Source organism: Oncorhynchus nerka, linkage group LG28, assembly GCF_034236695.1.
Source record: "Oncorhynchus nerka isolate Pitt River linkage group LG28, Oner_Uvic_2.0, whole genome shotgun sequence".
NCBI lineage: Eukaryota > Metazoa > Chordata > Actinopteri > Salmoniformes > Salmonidae > Oncorhynchus > Oncorhynchus nerka.
Window position 1 is genome coordinate 27,546,173 of NC_088423.1, and position 20,178 is coordinate 27,566,350.

At 40.6% G+C, this 20,178-nt stretch overlaps 1 protein-coding gene across 2 annotated transcripts in view; it reads right to left on the bottom strand.

Annotated features, from left to right (window-relative positions):
* Positions 1–223: 223 nt before the first annotated feature.
* The window catches only part of LOC115113070 (uncharacterized), a 48,653-nt gene continuing 28,698 nt past the window's right edge, over positions 224–20,178 (bottom strand). For both annotated transcript variants that reach the window (XM_065012736.1, XM_029640292.2), the window contains exons 7-15: positions 19,342–19,387; positions 19,144–19,234; positions 15,311–15,452; positions 15,038–15,142; positions 13,419–13,509; positions 11,316–11,349; positions 3,168–3,348; positions 2,868–2,989; positions 224–2,413 (exon numbers count right to left, since the gene is read on the bottom strand). In XM_065012736.1, the coding sequence (XP_064868808.1) occupies positions 2,278–2,413; positions 2,868–2,989; positions 3,168–3,348; positions 11,316–11,349; positions 13,419–13,509; positions 15,038–15,142; positions 15,311–15,452; positions 19,144–19,234; positions 19,342–19,387 (948 nt within the window). In that variant the 3' untranslated portion in view covers positions 224–2,277. The remainder of the gene's footprint in view (positions 2,414–2,867; positions 2,990–3,167; positions 3,349–11,315; positions 11,350–13,418; positions 13,510–15,037; positions 15,143–15,310; positions 15,453–19,143; positions 19,235–19,341; positions 19,388–20,178) is intronic.

The window sequence follows — 20,178 nt, forward strand, 5'->3', positions numbered from 1 at the left end:
ATTGTTACTCTGCATCACTGTACCTCTATATACATACACACACACACACACTTCAAAGGTCTGCCTAACCATATTTGATAAAAATGGATAAATAACCACTAAAGTGCAGAATATGTAATAGAATAGGACAGTTGTTCCATGAAAACAGTGAATAGAATAGGGTGTGTGCGTGATGACACCACTGGTTTACATACACCATAACGGCAGGACGAAAACAGAAAAATAAAGACAGGCTGAATTTATTCAAATAAATGTATGACTTACAAAGGACTCTTTGGCAGTGCAGAATAGTTTAACACAATATTTGGTAGATTTAGCATAAACAGAGATTACAGTGCCTGAGTTAAACAGTTCGGTGCGTATACAGATTTTGTGGGGTAGGTCATAAAAATAAAATTAAAATAGGGGCTCGAGAAATGGACTCCTTTACTAAAACCACACCAAATAAAAAAAGTGGGCACCACACAGAAATACTTAATTGTTCATTTCTATCAAAATTATTAAACATGCATCGGCCAAAATGAGTGAATACTGTGTACTTGGTCATGAAACGAACAAACAAATACACTTCTGCAGGTCGTTTAAAAAGGTAATATTCTCGTGGTTTCTCATGTGACTTTTCCCCCAATATGAAGTTCTGTTTGCTTTGACCAATCTCTACGAGGCTGGAACCAAGGCAACCACAGAAAAGCAGAACCTCCCCTTCTGAATAATAATGTAAATAAGGTATCGGTTTCAAAGAAAAATCTAAAAACTTGTTTTCACTTTGTCATTATGCTGTATTGTGTGTAGATTGTTTCTTTTCCCTCAATCAATCAATTTTAGAATAAGGCTGTAACGTAACAAAATATCGAAAACGTCAAGGGGTCTGAATACCCTCTGAATAGTGTACATTCAGTGATTCTGTCCCTTCATAGGACAAAGAGGGTGCTTGTTCTAGAGAATAGATGGTAGATGGAAACCGCAAGAGAAATCAATTTGGTTCATTCAAGAAACAAGAGGCTTATTTCCCAGATGTTTTAAAAACTAGCTTACTAAATAACTACAATTACTCAAACCTTGACAAACACAGAAAAGTAGGTGTCAATTCTCAGTGTCAAAAATCACCCAACAGATTCAGTGTGCATTTAAGTGGTTGGCCATCGGGTACAGTAGTAAAATGAAAAATAGAAACACACATTAATACACTGAAGAACAAGTTACCTTTATGGAATTTGGTGGTACTGCTCTCTTCCTCAACCTCTCTTTAGATGTTCATTATGGGGTTTGTGCACATTGCAATGGACCACATAGCTAAGGCCAATAGCACAGATCCATAGCCCAGTGTAGATCAAGCACTGGGTCATGTTCATTAGGGCATGCCAAGGAAAATGTTTGGAAATGGAACATTTATTTTTGGAGAAATCCAGGTAGTCCTTCCCTGTGTCTGTTTTCTCAAATTTGGTGCCTAATGAACATTATACTATTATAAGGTTACTAAGCACCAAGTCAGAGTGGAAGGGAGGCACCATCCTTTTAGGGAGGAACTGAAACGTCAGGGTGAATCTTCTGCTTCTGGGTCTCCTTTGGTGTGGAGGGCCTATTCCATTCTGATGGTATTGGCACGGTAAGAGAGATGTGGTTGGGAAATGAGAGAAGGAGGACAAGGACAGCACAGGCCACAAAACCCAGACAGTAGTGGCTGTAGATTAGCATAGCATAGCCGAGCCAGGGTTGAAGGGACCGAGACTTCAGCTTGCCCTTACTAGAGAAACAGCACCCATTTTCACTTTCCCAGGATCAAGACTCAAATCAGAAAAATGATCGAACAGAGAGGTCATAGAAAATTGTTCAGTTGGTTACCTTCACCAAAGCAGAGAAAGGAGAGCTCCTCCTAGAGAATCTTGACAATGTATGACACCTTTCTTCCTCTAAGCCTTGAACTAGACTCATTTAGAGAGGCCATGGCTGGTTAGGCTAACGAATGCTAGCTGTAAGGCTAACTGATGAAGGTTTTAAGGCTTAAAGCTTTTGAGGTTGGTTCCCATGAGCCTAAACACCGAGCTGTGGTCAAGGGGAACGGCTGTTAATTGGTCCATTATTAGTCAAAATACGCTCTTATTAATTATGGTGTCCACCATTTTATTAGTCTTAACATTGTCCTCCATAACAACAGTTCTCCTGCTGTCCTTGGGGGGAGAACATGGCCCAATTTAATAGTCCTTCGGCTCAGTCAGTCAGTGTTCGTAATGGGGTTCCAGTTTCTATAAAAGCCCAGAGGTGGGGAGGAAACTGTGCTCAGGGCTGCCAGGGCTTCCTGTCTTTGCCCCTCTGTTCGGAAATGTGTTTGTAGCGACACTTGTCCCCAAAATGGCAGCCAGTGGTCCTCCAGAAGTAACACTCATCTCCATTCACTGGGCCACGACGTCTGGGACTGGAAATGGGGCAAAAGGTTGGAATGTTATGTAGAGGTGATTTTGGGATGAAATTATACCCATTTTCAAGTAGGCTCATCCACAACTGATTTCCTTTTGGTTTATAGAGTTTAAAAAAATTATAACTATTCCACCTTTACAAAGTTTTTAGCTTATTCTTGATTTACCTACGGTGTTGAAATAGGCAAAAACTTGGAAATATGAATTATCCTTTAAAGTTGCAGTGAAACAGCCACATCTGCGGTATTACAACAATGAAAGGGAAAGGGGGGTACCTAGTCAGTTGTACAACAATGCATTCAACTGAGAATCTGTCTCCCACATTTTATTTTTATTACGTTGCTGGATGCTCATCTCCTTTTCAGAAACAAAACAATAAATGCGCCTGGGGGCAACCAGTGGTACCGTTTTACCTTTTACATATCTCAGCCTTATAAGGGTGCGGTTCCTTACCAAGTAGCAGCAGCTGCCTGTTGCGATGCGGGGGGGCTACTCTTGAGGGGGATTGGCAGAACCCTCTGGGTGTTACGGTCTGGGTAGCGAACCACCAACCTTGTATTCTCTATACTGTAGCCCTGTGAGGGAATACACATACACCCATAAAATACAAATACATTAAAGATCAATAGAAAATAATTCATTGTGCATTTTTGTAAGAATCCGAAAGATAAAATGTCAAGAAAAAGTTAACAAGAACTACAATATACAAAACAGAAGAGGCCACAGCATCTTATGTCACAGAAGGCCACTCACGTTGAGTTTCTCCATGGCCCGCGATGCCATGTTGGCGTTCTTGAAGTTGACAAATGCACAGAACCGCTCGTGGATAACTCGTATGCTGTCTATCTCCCCATAGGTTTGAAAGAGGTCCAACAGGTGTTTCTCAGCAATCTCAGTGGTCACGTTCCCCACCCAGAGAGACGCACACAAGGACCTGAAGAAAAGAAAGTGAGACCGATTAGGGAAAAGACATCATTACGTCCACACAGTGGTCATGTTACACACACAGAAATCCAAAAGGTATGCATACAAACATACACCAATCCATCCATCCATATATAGTAGCAAGAAAAAGTATGTGAACCCTTTGGAATTACCTGGATTTCTACATAAATTGGTCAAATTTGATCTGATCTTCATCCAAGTCACAACAATAGACAAACCGTGTGCTTAAACTAATAACACACAAATGGTATTTTTCTTGTATATATTGAATACATTATTTCAACATTCACAGTGTAGGTTGGAAAAAGTATCAACCTCTAGGCTAATGACTACACCAAAAGCTAATTGGAGTCAGGAGTCAGCTAAACTGGAGTCCAAACAATGAGATGAGATTGGAGATGTTGGTTAGAGCTGCCTTGCCCCATAAAAAAAACTCACAAAATTTGAGTTTGCTATTCACAGGAAGCATTGCCTGATGTGAACCATGACTCAAACAAATATCTTAGAATTGTTGACTTGCAGAGTTGGAAAGGGTTACAAAAGTATATCTAAAAGCCTCGATGTTAATCAGTCGGTAAGACAAATTGTCTATAAAAATTGAGAAAGTTCAGCACTGTTGCTACTCTCCCTAGAAGTGGTCGTCCTGCAAAGATGACTACAAGAGCACTGCGCAGAATGCTCAATGAGGATAAGAAGAAACCTAGTGTCAGAAATCTCTGGAACATCTCTGTTGACGAGTCTACGATACCCAAAACACTTAAGAATGGTGTTCATGGGAGGACACGACGGAAGAAGCACCTGCTGTCCAAATAAAAAAAACATTGCTGCACGTCTGAAGTTTGAAAAAGTGCACCTGGATGTTCCACAGTGCTACGGGCAAAATATTCTGTGGACAGATGAACCTACAGTGGAGTTGTTAGTAAGGAACACACAACACTATGTGTGGAGAAAACAGAACACCAACATCAAAACCTCATCCCAACTGTAAAGTATGGTGGAGGGAGCATCATGGTTTGGGGCTGCTTTGCTGCCTCAGTGCCTGGACAGCTTGCCATCATTGATGGAAAAATGAATTCAAGTTTATCAAGACATTTTGCAGGAGAATGTTAGTGTATCTGTCCACCAATTGAAGCTCAACAGAAGTTGGGTGATGCAACAGGACAACGACCCAAAACACAGAAGTAAATCAACAGAATGGCTTCAACAGAAGAAAATACGCCTTCTGAAGTGGCCCAGTCAGAGTCTTGACCTCAATGCGATTGAGATGCTGTGGTATGAACGAGGGCAGTTCACATACTTTTCCCACCCTGAACTGAGAATGTTTACACGGTGTGCTCAATAAAGACATGAACATGTATAATTGTTTGTTTTTTATTAGTTTAAGCAGATTGTCTATTGTTGTGACCTAGATGAAGATCAGATCAAATTTTATGACCAATTTATGCAGAACTCAAGGTATTTCCAAAGGGTTCACATACTTTCTTGCCACTGTAAGCACACACACGTTTGGACACACTAACTCATTCAAGGGTTTTTATTTGTACTATTTTCAACATTGTAGAATAATAGTGAAGGCATCAAAAATATGAAATAACACATATGGAATCATGTAGTAACCAAAAAAGTTTAACGAATCAAAATAAATGGTATATTATTCAAAGTAGCCACCCTTTCCCTTGATGACAGCTTTGCACACTCCTGGCATTCTCTCAACCAGCTTCACGAGGAATGCTTTTCCAACAGTCTTGAAGGAGTTCTCACATATGCTGAGCACTTATTGGCTGCTTTTTATTCACTCTGCGGTCCAACTCATCCCAAACCATCTCAATTGGGTTGAAGTTGGGTGATTGTGGAGGCCAGGTCATCTGATGCAGCACTCCATCACATTCCTTCTTGGTCAAATATCCCCTTACACAGCCGAGGTGTGTTGGGTCATTGTCCTGTTGAAAAACAAATGGATAGTCCTACTAAACGCAAACCAGATGGGATGGCATATCGCTGCTGTGGTAGTCATGCTTGTTATGTGTGCCTTGAATTCTAAATAAATCACTGACAGTGTCACCAGCAAAGCACCCCGCCCGACACCACTACCTTCATGCTTAACAGTGGGAACCACATATGCAGAGATCATCCGTTCACCCAATCTTTGCATCTTGCGATAGAAAAATTAAATTTACCTGAATTGTTTGATATTAATAGTTAGCAATTAATGCTTAATAAACAGAAGGATATTTCTGTCCTGTTAGTGTCTCTGTTTTTATGGTCTCCACTCTAGTTCCCTGCAGCTAATCTGGGCGTATGGTCACCAGAGATGGCTTGAGCTGACAAATGAGCTAAAGACTGAATTACAAAGACAAGATGTGGTGGGTTTATCCGAGGTAGCCAGGAGGAGTTTAGAACAATTCCTCATGGTCTCTAAATCACCCTTGCATCTGGGAAACTAAGCCAGGGTGGGGTTAAGACAACAACCCACGTGTAGATAATGACAGGATGAAGCTACTATGTGGTAGTAAACTATGTGGTAGTAAACTATGTGGTAGAGCAGGGTCACGAGGTATTATATGGTAAAGTGCAACCGCCCATACAAGAGAACATATTTGGGAGATTCAAGAACAATGCAACTCAGGAAAACCCTAGGAGTTTTAATCTCGCGAGAGACTGTTTTATTTTCAAATATATTTATTGAATTGACGAAAGGGAGGAAGAGATGAGTAATTAAAGTGGCCTCCCTGAGAAGTGTTTGTTTTGACCATAATAACATAAATTATGTTTTTACCTGGTAACATAGCGTTAGACAGAAAAACAGACGTCGTGTACAGTTGAGATTGTAGAGGGCTTTCTGAGTTTAATGGACAACAAATGTAGACTAGTGAAGGTAACAAAGGAAAGTAGATCAATTGGAAAGTAAGAATTTCACATTTTAATTGTTTGGATTGATTAAGATTTGGCGGATGTATTTTCTACATTTAGCGCATTACAGGTTCATCTTAAAATAGATATTTAATGAGTGTGAAGTAAAAAAGGAATATCCAGCAGATATTGTATTCTAAAAATTATAATCTGTTTAATCTAGATTGAAATGAGTATTGAATATCCAGGCTGCATCACATCCAGCCGTGATTGGGAGGGAGTACAATGGACTTAATATCATCATGTTTTGATTGTATTTAAAACCTTTGGGTTGCTGATTATGATTAGTATAGTGAAATACAGCAGTTTTATAAAAAGTTATCTGGAGGCAAAGAGGAGTTCATTAAATAAGGCCTGACCATTTTTGTTTGTTTTTACCATAGTTTCAAGAACCCACCAACCCACACATTTGTTGGTGTTTTTTAAAATGCTATGTTTGATTTATTGTGAGTGTTCTATTTCATTTGGTTTTAGTAGGGTTTACACGGGTTAGTGCCGAGGTAGCTTAAAAGGGGCACAAGTTTTTATTTTCAGAGTTTTACTTGAACACGCAAATTATTTTGATAAAAGAATGTACTGGAGAATCTTAGTGTAAACCTGGGATATGAAATGTTTTTAGATAATTGGTCTAATTAGAGAAAGTAACACTTATTTGATGAGTTTGAATAAACTCCGACCTCTGTCCTTTCTAGTGTGGTTTAATCGCCCTCCCTGGAATGCCGACAGATATTCGATAAAGATTTAAAGTGTAATTTATAATACTGATAATTACGGAGAAGTTATATAACTAATAGAACCACGAGAAGGATAGACCTGTCTCTAGTCTATTTTTACTATGAAGTCATGGGTAGAAAAGTTTTTGGGGAGTTATTAAGGGTAGTAATTTGAATTTGTAGTATTGTTTTTAACACAGTCACTATGTGAATCGTGTCAAAGTGGGGGAATTACCAGTCTTTTGGATTGAAGTTTACACACCAAGTGATATATAGAAATGTATTGAGTGATGTATGAAGGTGTTTGTCCTGTTTGGTTTTGATAAATCTCACCAGATTGGGATAATTTCCTGGTCGGGATAATCTGGGAAACTAAGACAGGGTGGGGTTAAGACAACAACCCACGTGCAGATAACGACAGGAGTGGCTTATGATGCTCCTTGGTCTGCATGAGGGGAGGGGGGGGTGAACCAACCATGACTGAGCATTGTTAACATCAACTATATATAGTACTCTGCATTTGTGTAAAGGTTAGGTTACTTGGTCCAACACTCAAGAGTGGGGTGGGTCGACCAGCCTCATTATTGCAATAACTCATCGATATTAAATGAAGATGATTGTTTGAAGAAATTACCAAATATCGCTCAGTACTAAATTTTCACGATAGTCTAACAAAGACACGGCAGTTGGAACCAAAAATCTCAAATTTGGACTCAGACCAAAAGGACAGATTGCCACCAGTCTACTGTCCATTGCTTGTGTTTCTTGGCCAAAGCAAGTCTTCTTATTGGTGTCCTTTAGTAGTAGTTTGCAGCAATTCAACCATGAAGGCCTGATTAAACACAATCTCCTCTAAACAGTTGATGTTGAGATGTGTCTGTTACTTGAACTCTGAAGCATTTATTTAGGTTGCAATCTGAGGTGGAGTTAACTCTAATGAACTTATCCTCTGCAGCAGAGGTAACTCTGTCTTCCTTTCTTGTGGCAGTCCTCATGAGAGCCAGTTTCATCATAGTGCTTGGTGGTTTTTGAGACTGCACTTGAAGAAACATTCAAAGTTCTTTACATTTTCCGAATTTACTTAGCTTCACGTCTTAAAGTAATGCTGGACTGTCATTTCTCTTTGCTTATTTGAGCAGTTCTTGCCTTATTATGAATTTGGTCTTTTACCAAATAGGGCTATCTTCTGTATAATACCCTACCTTGTCACAACACAACTGATTGGCTCAAACGGATTAAGGGGAAAATAAATTCCACAAATTAAGTTAAGGCACACCTGTTAATTGAAATGCATTCCAGGTGACTACCTGATGAAGCTGGTTGAGAGAATGCCAAGAGTGTGCAAAGCTGTCAAAGCAAAGGGTGACTACATTGAAGAATCTCAAACATAAAATATACACTGCTCAAAAAAATAAAGGGAACACTAATATAACACATCCTAGATCTGAATTAATGAAATATTCTTATTATTTTGTTTTTCTTTACATAGTTGAATGTACTGACAACAAAATCACACAAATTATCAATGGAAATCAAATTTATCAACCCATGGACATCTGGATTTGGAGTCACACTCAAAATTAAAGTGGAAAACCACACTACAGGCTGATCCAACTTTGATGTAATGTCCTTAAAACAAGTCAAAATGAGGCTCAGTAGTGTGTGTGGCCTCCACGTGCCTGTATGACCTCCCTACAACGCCTGGGCATGCTCCTGATGAGGTGGCGGATGGTCTCCTGAGGGATCTCCTCCCAGACCTGGACTAAAGCATCCGCCAACTCCTGGACAGTCTGTGGTGCAACGTGGCGTAACATGGCGTTGGTGGATGGAGCGAGACATGATGTCCCAGATGTGCTCAATTGGATTCAGGTCTGGGGAACGGGCGGGCCAGTCCATAGCATCAATGTCTTCCTCTTGCAGGAACTGCTAACACACTCCAGCCACATGAGGTCTAGCATTGTCTTACATTAGGAGGAACCCAGGGCCAACCGCACCAGCATATGGTCTCACAAGGGGTCTGAGGATCTCATCTCGGTACCTAATGGCAGTCAGGCTACCTCTGGCGAGCACATGGGGGGCTGTGCGGCCCCCCAAAGAAATGCCACCACCAAACCGGTCTTGCTGGTGGATGATGCAGGCAGCAGAACGTTCTCCATGGAATCTCCAGACTGTCACGTGCTCAGTGTGAACCTGCTTTCATCTGTGAAGAGCACAGGGCGCCAGTGGCGAATTTGCCAATCTTTGTGTTCTCTGGCAAATGTCAAACGTCATGCACGGTGTTGGAGTGTAAGCACAGCCCCCACCTGTGGACGTCGGGCCCTCATACCACCCTCATGGAGTCTGAGAGAGTCCGTTTCTGACCTTTTGAGCAGACACATTCACATTTGTGACCTGCTGAAGGTCATTTTGCAGGGCTCTGGCAGTGCTCCTCCTTGCACAAAGGCGGAGGTAGCGGTCCTGCTGCTGGGTTGTTGCCCACCTACGGCCTCCTCCACGTCTCCTGATGTACTGGCCTGTCTCCTGGTAGTGCCTCCATGCTCTGGACACTACGCTGACAGACACAGCAAACCTTCTTGCCACATCTCGCATTGATGTGCCATCCTGGATGAGCTGCACTACCTGAGCCACTTGTGTGGGTTGTAGACTCCGTCTCATGCTACCACTAGAGTGAAAGCACCGCCAGCATTCAAAAGTGATCAAAACATCAGCCAGGAAGCATAGGAACTGAGAAGTGGTCTGTGGTCCCCACCTGCAGAACCACTCCTTTATTGGGGGTGTCTTGCTAAATGCCTATAATTTCCACCTGTTGTCTATTCCATTTGCACAACAACATGTGAAATTTATTGTCAATCAGTGTTGCTTCCTAAGTGGACAGTTTGATTTCACAGAAGTGTGATTGACTTGGAGTTGTTGAAGTGTTCCCTTCATTTTTTTGAGCAGTGTATTTAGATTTGTTTAACAATTTTTTGGTTACAACATGATCCATGTGTTATTTCATTGTTTTGATGTCTTCACTAATATTCTACAACCCTGGGTTGAGTAGGTGTCCAAACCTTTGACTGGTGCTATATATATATATATAACCGTTCAAAAGTTTGGGGTTACTTAGAAATGTCCTTGTTTTTGAAAGAAAGCACTTTTTTTGTCCATTAAAATAACATCAAATTGAACAAAAATACAGTGTAGACAGAAATACAGACATTACTATTATAGCTGGGAACGGAAGATTTTTTAAAATGGATTATCTTCATAGGCGTAGAGGCCCATTATCAGCAACCATCACTCCTGTGTTCCAATGGCATGTGTTAGCTAATCCAAGTATTTCATTTTAAAAAGGCTAACTGATTAGAACCCTTTTGCAATTATGTTAGCACAGTTAAAAACTGTTCTGATTAAAGAAGTAATAACTAGTCTAAAGAAGGCCAGTTTTGAGTATCAGCATTTGTGGGTTTGGTTACAGGCTCAAAATGGCCAGAAAAAAAAAAAAAAATCTGAAACTCTTGTTTCTTGTTCTGAGAAATTAAGGCTATTCCATGCAGGAAATTGCCAAGAAACTGAAGATCTTGTACAACGCTGTGTACTACTCCCTTCACAGAACAGCGCAAACTGGTTCTAACCAGAATAGAAAAAGGAGTAGGAGGCCCTGGTGCACAACTGAGCAAAAGGACAAGTACATTAGTGTCACGTTTGAGAAACAGATGTCTCACAAGTCCTCAACTGGCAGCTTCATTAAATAGTACCCGCAAAACACCAGTCTCAACGTCAACAGTGAAGAGGCGACTCCGGGATGCTGGCCTTCTAGGCAGAGTTGTAAAGAAAAAGCCATCTCTCAATTTCCTCCTACAACAGGACAATGACACAAAGCACAGCTCCAACCTACGCAATAACTATTTAGGGAAGTAGCAGTCAGCTGGTATTCTGTCTCTAATGGAGTGGCCAGCACAGTCACCGGATCTCAACCCTATTGAGGTAGTGGTGGAAGCAGCTTGGTACGTAAGAAGTGCCCATCAAGCCAATCCAACTTCAGATTACCTCAACAAATTGACAACTAGAAAGCCAAAGGTCTGCAAGGCTGTGATTCATCAAATTATCCTCCATTTGCAGCAAAGCAGAGTTAGGACAATTTTTATTTAAATTAAAAATCATTCTTTATAACTTTGTCAACATCTTGACTATATTTCCTACTGATTTTGGAACTTATATGTTATCATGGAAAACAAGGTATTTTCTAAGTGACCCCAAAATTTTGAACGATAGTATACATGTAATTATATTTTAAAATCAGGGGCCATGACCCCTTTAGGGTAAACATGATTGGCTAATATCCACCTACCCTGGCAGGCTCAATGAGGAGTCCTGGCTCACCACTGAGGAGAGGGAAGACAAATTAATTATTACATTAAAAAAAAAAAACATTTATGTGCAACCTTCACATTCCAGAGCAATAACCTAGAAAATGTGTTGCTTTCTTTCCCAGTCATTGAAATTAGACTAATTCCTGACATTGCTGCCCTCTAGGTTTAGATGAGAAATTGCATGTACTGGCACAGCCTAGATGGTGGGTGGGTGGTGTTTGTGCCTGGATAAGACAAAGCAGCTAGCAAGGTACTGCTCCATGTCAGGTGACATATGCAGTGTAGCTCTGTAGAACATTCTATCTATATCCGTAAGTGTCCAGATAGCCATGTACTTTGAAATGTTTGAATCCTTCTCAAATGTAAAGTAATTTGTGGATTCAAATAAAGTATTTAAAATGTGTGTGTGTGAGCGTCGTAACTAGGGCTTTTGCGGTGACCGTATTACTGCCACACCGGCAGTCATGACCGCAGTAAAATTCCACGTGACCGTTGAGTCATGGTAACCTCCTCTTATGCACTCTGGACATGTGTTGGTCTGGGATTCAAACCAGCGACCTTTCGGTTACTGGCTCTTAACTGCTAGGCTACCTGCCGCCCCAGGCTACTGGCCTGGTACTCAGGGCTCTATTGTCCCTTTAACCGCTCTGACATCAATTCAAATGGAATCGAAAATGACAAACTCATCAAAACAGTATGTGCTTTTAAAACTCACCTCACTGTGATTGATCAATTTGAAGACAGAAGTTCAACAACCGTTTGAAACGGAGTGTAAATATGGTCATTGTGGATGTTGTTTCAAAGCCTAACAACAAAATGAACAGTGCTTTCTAAGGTGATGATTCATTCAAAACATTCATACGCATATTAGAGCTTATGCATACACATACACCTATTAGCCGAAGCCAACCACCAAAACATAAAAAATAAAAAAACTATTGTGTTATACAACACGGCCTACCGCATTTCACACAAGTCAGAAAAAAAAGACACGATTTAAGATGTCTTTGGTACATAATTGGTCTTGCCTATACTTCAAAATTAAACAAATTCTAGTAATTGCCTTTGAGCGTGGACCGTATTATTATGCATACTGGATGGACCTTATGCTACACTCCAAACTTTTTATCCATGAGTCTGGGCCTAGGCGATGCTTGTATTTTCAGAATTAATAGGCCGACATTCCTTTTAGCTACAGAATCTCACCACTCTGTTTCCATCTCCATTCCTTTCTCTTTTGTTGTAAAAACATGTTACTATCGATGGTCCAGAACAGATTTCCCTTGGTTTCCCAAATGAACTGGGTAGCTGCAGGAAAAAGGTTGGAGAGCCCATGGCATACAGGGTTTGGATGGAGTATTACCTGTGGTACAGCGAGAGGCTGCATGCTCCTCCAACGGTGTTTAAGGCGCGGAGTGAAATAACCGACATGATTGAAAAACGAACCAGCTATTCGAGTGCATATGGGATGACGTCGTTATTCCCCTGCCCATTTGATAATGGGCCATTCTAAATTTAAAAAATAATTTTAAATATTAGTAAAGATAAGAATAAATTGAGAATAGCAAAAATAAGATAATTTTGTGAGAGACCATCGTGTGCAGGCTGAGACAAGGAACAGAGCAAGCTTTTTTTTTTCTCAAACCATCAATAGCCTATAGTCGCATCATGCAGCCCATATAAGTTTTGATTTCTAAGACAGTCTAAAGTTTGTATCATTTACAACTATAGTTGACAAATCTAACATATAGGACCTGTTTCAAATTATAGGCTATTTTTTGCATTCCAATGCAAGTGCCTTTCTATTTTAGTCAGCTAAGTTCAATTATATTATTTTAACTATAAAATCCTATATCATAATGCTTCTTTAGACCTACCTAAAATAAATATTTGTGATGTGTATATTAAATTGATTTAAATGTAAATGTTCGAAAGGCACGCATCAACGGCTTGTGTGCGGAGGCCAGTAAATGCTAACCGTGTTTATCCTAATTAACGACAATTACCGTGAGACCAGCAGTCTTTTGCATGACAATAACCAGCTGACAAAATGTCATGACTGCCACAGCCCCAGTCCTCACCCCTAGAAGCCTCAGGTGAAGCCAGTACAGCCTGTACACTGGTGAATCTCTCCAGCAGCAACACACTCTGCATCTCCTCAAAACCCAGCTCCTAGAAAGAGCGAGAAAAGAAGGGACAGCGAGAGAGCGAGAGAGTTAGGAGGCAAGACTACGGATCCATCCCTTCAGTCTAGCGGCTTCCTCTCCTTGTCTGCTTTGAAAGTGATTGGAGAGTTAAATGCAAACTTATGAATGCAGCACAATGTTTTCCCCTGTCCTGTGTTTTTCAGATCAGTGCAGATGTAGGAGACCACTTTAGACTATTGAGATGCACCCTAAAACTCATAAGTGCATGAACAGTAACACCCCTAGATGTTACACAAATTTGTTGCAGCCCTGAACTAACTCACCTGATCACCTATTCAATGGCTTGATTATTAGTTAACAAGTTGAATCAAATGTGATGTAGTTAAAATACATGGAACGGCTGGGGGTCCCAGGGGAGAGTTGAAAACCTCCAGTCTTCCTGTCCTTAGCTGCTTGTCATGAAGGAAAGGATATTAGCCAATTTAGTTGATCTGGAACATAACCATACGCTGCCATTTCACATACGTACTGTGTGACCATGGACAGCACATCAGCACGTGTGTACGCAGGCTTGAATTGTCTGTGTATTAATATTTGATGTAGTACTCTGAAGTTGAAGAGGCTGTGTGTGTGTGTGTGTGTGTGTGTGTGTGTGTGTGTGTGCGCACGTGCGAGCGGCTGAATCCAAAATCATTCCCTTCTCCTTCACCTCGCCCCTCCACTTAAGCGTTCAAGTGCACCTCCGCCATATGCACAAGTGTCCAAAGCTGTGGGAGTGAAAATGATCAAGGGTGGAGGTGTGCCTAATTATATGTCCCATGCATTTGTTTAGGTCTGATTTCCAGAGTTGACACATAATAGATTAAATGCCTCAAATTTAATGTTTAACGACCCTGTGCAGTAAAAAAATTGATGTTCCTGTGTTTCACATATTTCCACACGATGAGGTTGGGATAATATGTGAAAATTATGATGTCCTTTGAGTGCAAGAGCTGTTTGAAAAGACCGCCTGAGATTTCAGTGTGTAGTGGTGGGATAGAGTTTTGCCCTGCCTGGTGTAATCATCAGGAGGTGAATCAGTTAGACCGTTCCAAACCTCTCTAACCTCGCTAATAACAGCTAGTTTTCAGTTTCCTCCTCCCCACTCAGACCACTCCCAGATAGTTTTAGCAAAATTCTTGCTTGAGAAACTGCTCTTTGCTAAGAAGCTTTTTTTTTTTACCATTTTGATAGAAAACAATCACAGTACTTAATTGTTAATTGATAAAAGTCCAATGCAGGCGTTAACTGTTACTGAGGTTAACATCTTGTAAAACAACAGGGGTGATTTGTTCATTCGAATTTCATGCTTGTTTTATTATTTAAAAGTGGAACATGAATTGTATCATTCAAGCCACGAGTGAGTCCCGAAGTTGATGGGTTAACTGATCCCCTCAACACTCTCTGGAATACACCCTCCGAGTTTCGTCAGCAACACTCCAAGAGTGTTGGTAGGGGCAAGGTGGTGGCTTGGGATTCAACAGGAGTATGTGAGTGAGCGAGCGTGTGTGTACCATAAGCTGTAAGACTTTGCAGTTGAAGAGATCGATGACGGCCTCCTCACAGTCTTCATCCAGCATCAGCACCTGTTCCATGGCTTTCTCCGCCTCACTGTACCTCTACACACACACGCGTTCAGAGGTAAAGACACAAAAAGCCGGCATAAAAATGATAGAACTGATGAAAAACCAGTAAATGCAGTATATTCGTCCTATAGAATAGATTACAATACATGACAATAGAATAGGACAGGTCAGAACATGAAAGTGATGTAGTCTGTGGCCCACCTTCATGCCAATGAGTGCGCTGCCCTTGCGGAAGTGTCCTTTAGGCCAGGCAGCTGCCAGCTGGATGGACCTCTCAGCATCAGACAGGGCCTGGGGGTACTGCTCCAAACAGCTATAACAGTACGACCGGTTCCCAAAGAACCTGGAGATATAGACAAACAGACATGCATAGAGATAGAGGAGAAATGGTTATCTATCAATGTCATATACACTTCTGCCAATGTATTGATGTCGGATATATAATAAGCGTATTGGCGTTAGAAGTCAGGTTGCAAAGGGAGAATATATTACTTCAAACTTTCAAAGTTTACCAGTAAACTACCAGAATTTGGGTAAGTTTACATTTTATCAGTTGACATCTAGTGGCCTTTTTTGGTAGTTCAGCTTCTCTGGCTGTCTGTGACCTTATCACGTAAAACATACAAAATAAAATAAGATGAGTGAACACCATTGGTGTTTAATATGAGGGTTTAAGCATGAAATACCCTTAATATTTGTATTTCAAACTTATTGGTTTTACTATGTCGAATAGGTCTGTGTTGTTAATGTTTTGGCGCATAAAGTTGTAGCAGTTGTGAAAAATTCAATAGTTTGAAGCGTTGTAGAGTTAATTGAAAACGCCACTGTTTAGACACTTTTTCCATGAATTAGACTATCACTTGGACCATATGGTCTATCCACTAAACTCCACACACACACAGGGCAAAAAAGTATTTAGTCAGCCACCAATTGTGCAAGTTCTCCCACTTAAAAAGGTGAGGCCTGTAATGTTCATCATAGGTACACTTCAACTATAACAGACAAAATTAGATTTTTTTTCCCCCAGAATATCACATTGTTGGATTTTTAATGAATTTATTTGAAAATTGTGGAAAATAAGTATTTGGTCAATAACAAGTTTCTCAATACTTTGTTATATACCCTTTGTTGGCAATGAGAGGTCAAACGTTTTCAGTAAGTCAGTAAGGTTTTCACACACGGTTGCTGGTATTTTGGCCCATTCCTCCATGCAGATCTCCTCTAGATCTCCTCTAGAGCAGTGATATTTTGGGGCTGTTGCTGGGCAACACGGACTTCCAACTCCCTCCAAAGATTTTCTATGGGGTTGAGATCTGGAGACTCAAAAATCAAAATCTCACGATACATGGCCCCATTCATTCTTTCCTTTACACGGATCAGTCGTCCCGGTTCCTTTGCAGAAAAACAGCCCCAAAGCATGTTGTTTTCACCCCCATGCTTCACATTAGGTATGGTGTTCTTTGGATGCAACTCAGAATTCTTTGTCCTCCAAACACAACGAGTTGAGTTTTTACCAAAAAGTTATATTTTGGTTTCATCTGACCATATGACATTCTCCCAATCTTCTTCTGGATCATCCAAATGCTCTCTAGCAAACTTCAGACGGGCCTGGACATGTACTGGCTTAAGCAGGGGGACACATCTGGCACTGCAGGATTTGAGTCCCTGGCGGCATAGTGTGTTACTGATGGTAGGCTTTGTTACTTTGGTCCCAGCTCTCTGCAGGTCATTCACTAGGTCCCCGCGTGTGGTTCTGGGATCTTGTGATCATTTTGACCCCACGGGGTGAGATCTTGCGTGGAGCCACAGATCGAGGGAGATTATCAGTGGTCGTGTATGTCTTCCATTTCCTAATAATTGCTCCCACAGTTGATTTCTTCAAACCAAGCTGCTTACCTATTGCAGATTTAGTCTTCCCAGCCTGGTGCAGGTCTACAATTTTGTTTCTGGTGTCCTTTGACAGCTCTTTGGTCTTGGCCATAGTGGAGTTTGGAGTGTGACTGTTTGAGGTTGTGGACAGGTGTCTTTTATACTGATAACAAGTTCAAACAGGTGCCATTAATACAGGTAACAAGTGGAGGACAGAGGAGCCTCTTAAAGAAGAAGTTACAGGTCTGTGAGAGCCAGAAATCTTGCTTGTTTGTAGGTGACCAAATACTTATTTTCCAACATAATTTGCAAATAAATTCATCAAAAATCCTACAATGTGATTTTCTGGATTTTTCCCCCCTCCTTTTGTCTATAGTTGAAGTGTACCTATGATGAACATTACAGGCCTCATCTTTTTAAGTGGGAGAACTTGCACAATTGGTGGCTGACAATACTTTTTTGCCCCACTGTATCTTTTTTTAAATGCACTATGCATTGTGGGTTGAATGCTGTAACAGTATAAAACAATTAATAAAAGTCCCATGATGGTAGTGGCTGCCCATGACTGCTTATCACTTATTAACCATGATTATTTCACATTACTTTAACCTCTTCAGTCGACCCTCTACTTTTTTGAACATTCTGTTAAAAATCGCGCAACATTTCAGCGCCCTGCTACTCATGCCAGGAATATAGTATATGCATTTGCTTAGTCTGTGTGGATAGAAACCACTCAGACGTTTAAAAAACTGGTTAAATCACTGCTGTGGCTTTACCAGAACGGCATTTACATCGAAAAGCACAGGAAAAACTGATCACTGAAAATGGGAAAATATATCCATGCGCTACTTGAACCCATTGATAAAGGTGAACCACAATTAATTGACTGAGGTTGCAGTACCTACAGCTTCCACACGGTGTCTAGAGTCTTGTCATTTCCCTTCGAGTTTTTTCTTGGTCAAACACATGCAGGGCACCGTATCTCCTCAGGTCTAGGACCGGATATTTTCGTTGAGTTTCTAGCCGGACATTTTTCCAGACGGACAGCTAATGATCTTTACATCGCCTCCTGGTGAATTTTATCGCTTATTAACGTTTACTAATACCTAAAGTTGCATTACAAACGTATTTCGAAGTGTTTTGTGAAAGTTTATCGTCGACTTTTTGAATTTTAAAAAATGACGTTACGTTTTGAAACGATGTTTTTTTCGTTTATCACACAGTCTACATATAACGATATCTAGGCTTTATATGGACCGATTTAATCGAAATAAAGACCCAAATAGTGTTTATGGGACATCTAGGAGTGCCAACAAAGAAGATGGTGAAAGGTAATGAATGTTTTCTATTTTATTGTGCGGTTTGTGTAACGCCGAAATGCTAATTATTTTGTTTACGTCCCCTGTGGGTCTTTTGGGGTGTTGCATGCTATCAGATAATAGCTTCTCATGCTTTCGCCGAAAAGCATTTTAAAAATCTGACTTGTTGCCTGGATTCACAACGAGTGTAGCTTTAATTCGATACCCTGCATGTGTATTTTAATGAACTTTTGAGTTTTAACTAATACTATTAGCATTTAGCGTAGCGCATTTGCATTTCCAGAGCTCTAGTTGGGACGCAAGCGTCCCGAGTAGAAGCAAGAGGTTAATAAAATATTTCAGTTGATATACACAACTGTTTTTTTGACTACTATTATTTAATTTAAAGTCATCAACTCAACTCTATTGAGCTGCTGTCTATGCGGTCTGCCAAAATGACTATTTTAGTAGTTCTTAAAATAAGGCATACTTTTATGACTGCTGAATACCAATAGCTTGAAGCAAGTACTCTCCAATCACGTCTCGTACACAGCAGCCGTAAAGGAAACTTGACAAGTATCCGCACAATGGATTATGGTCATTGAAGTTAATTATCACGTTTTCCGCAATAAACTATGTAGAACATTGGCCTGTTGGAAGCTACAACACCATACTATGTCGCACAGCTTGGCCACGAACGGATTTCTCTCTAGAGAAACTACAGCGCAATGTGCACATTGAGCTAACAGAAAAATAAAAGTAAATAAATTCAGTGATGTCAGTGAAAAAAAAAAACGGCATTTCAGTTAATCGCTCAGCACTAACAGTGAGTGATATAATGTACAACATGTAATGGTGTGATATTACCTGTAATCCTTTGGGTTGTATCTGATGGCTTCTGTAAACATACTGACTGCCTGAGAATACTGGCCCTCCTGGACCAGCTTGATCCCTTTTTCTACAGGACAAACACAGTCAGACTCAAGTATGCAAACCAAAACTGAGCATGTTTGCACAGCAAGTTGTGTGTGCGAGTGTAACCTGGATGGACATCTAGACACTCACCTGTCAACAAGGCACTTCTCTTAGTCACAGCATCCGTTTCATTCACCTAGACCAAAACCAGAGAAATAATTTATAAATCGATCAAATTATTGATCACTTCCGACTCAGCGACACAAGTGACCGTGCTCTAGCCCGCACACTTAGGCAGCCGTGTGTGTGTGCGTGAGAGAGACTATACGAGGTAAAACTCAAACATTCCAAAGAAGTGTTTATCATGCCTTCCATGTTCAGAATTCACCTCTCCTTAGGGAGAACATTGAACCTGCACAGCCAACAACTAGCCATCAACACTAGTGGAGGCCGATGATAAATGTAACACTTTTTGTCTTTTGCTTACTTAAGAAAATATTTTTGTATAAGTATATTAATAATCTTACATTACATGCTGTAACAACGTTTCTAGGACATACCAGTCGTTTAAAGTAAACCGAGTGGCTGAAGTGAAATTGTACAAGTCACCCATAGTCAGGGTGAAATCTAACAGGCTGCAGGGCAGTGTTAATTTCATCAACAATAACAAAAATTAAGATTAGAAATTACTAAAACGTAACGAGAAGAGAATTCCACGTGAGACTAATGGACATTCAATTTGGCATGAGGCTCCTTTCCATGATTAGCATGCATGGCTTTGCAGACTAACGCAGTCCTCTTATTGGCGGATAATGTATTTCAGTTGCTCGGGCTGATTGAGCAGACCCGTGTCTCTCTCTCTCTCTCACACACACACACAGCTCCAAGGCCGTCACTTCAATCACTCTTCTCTCTTTTGAACTGATGTGCAGCAATGACACTTAAAATTGTAACTTACCACAATTAGAAATAATAATTGTGTTTGAT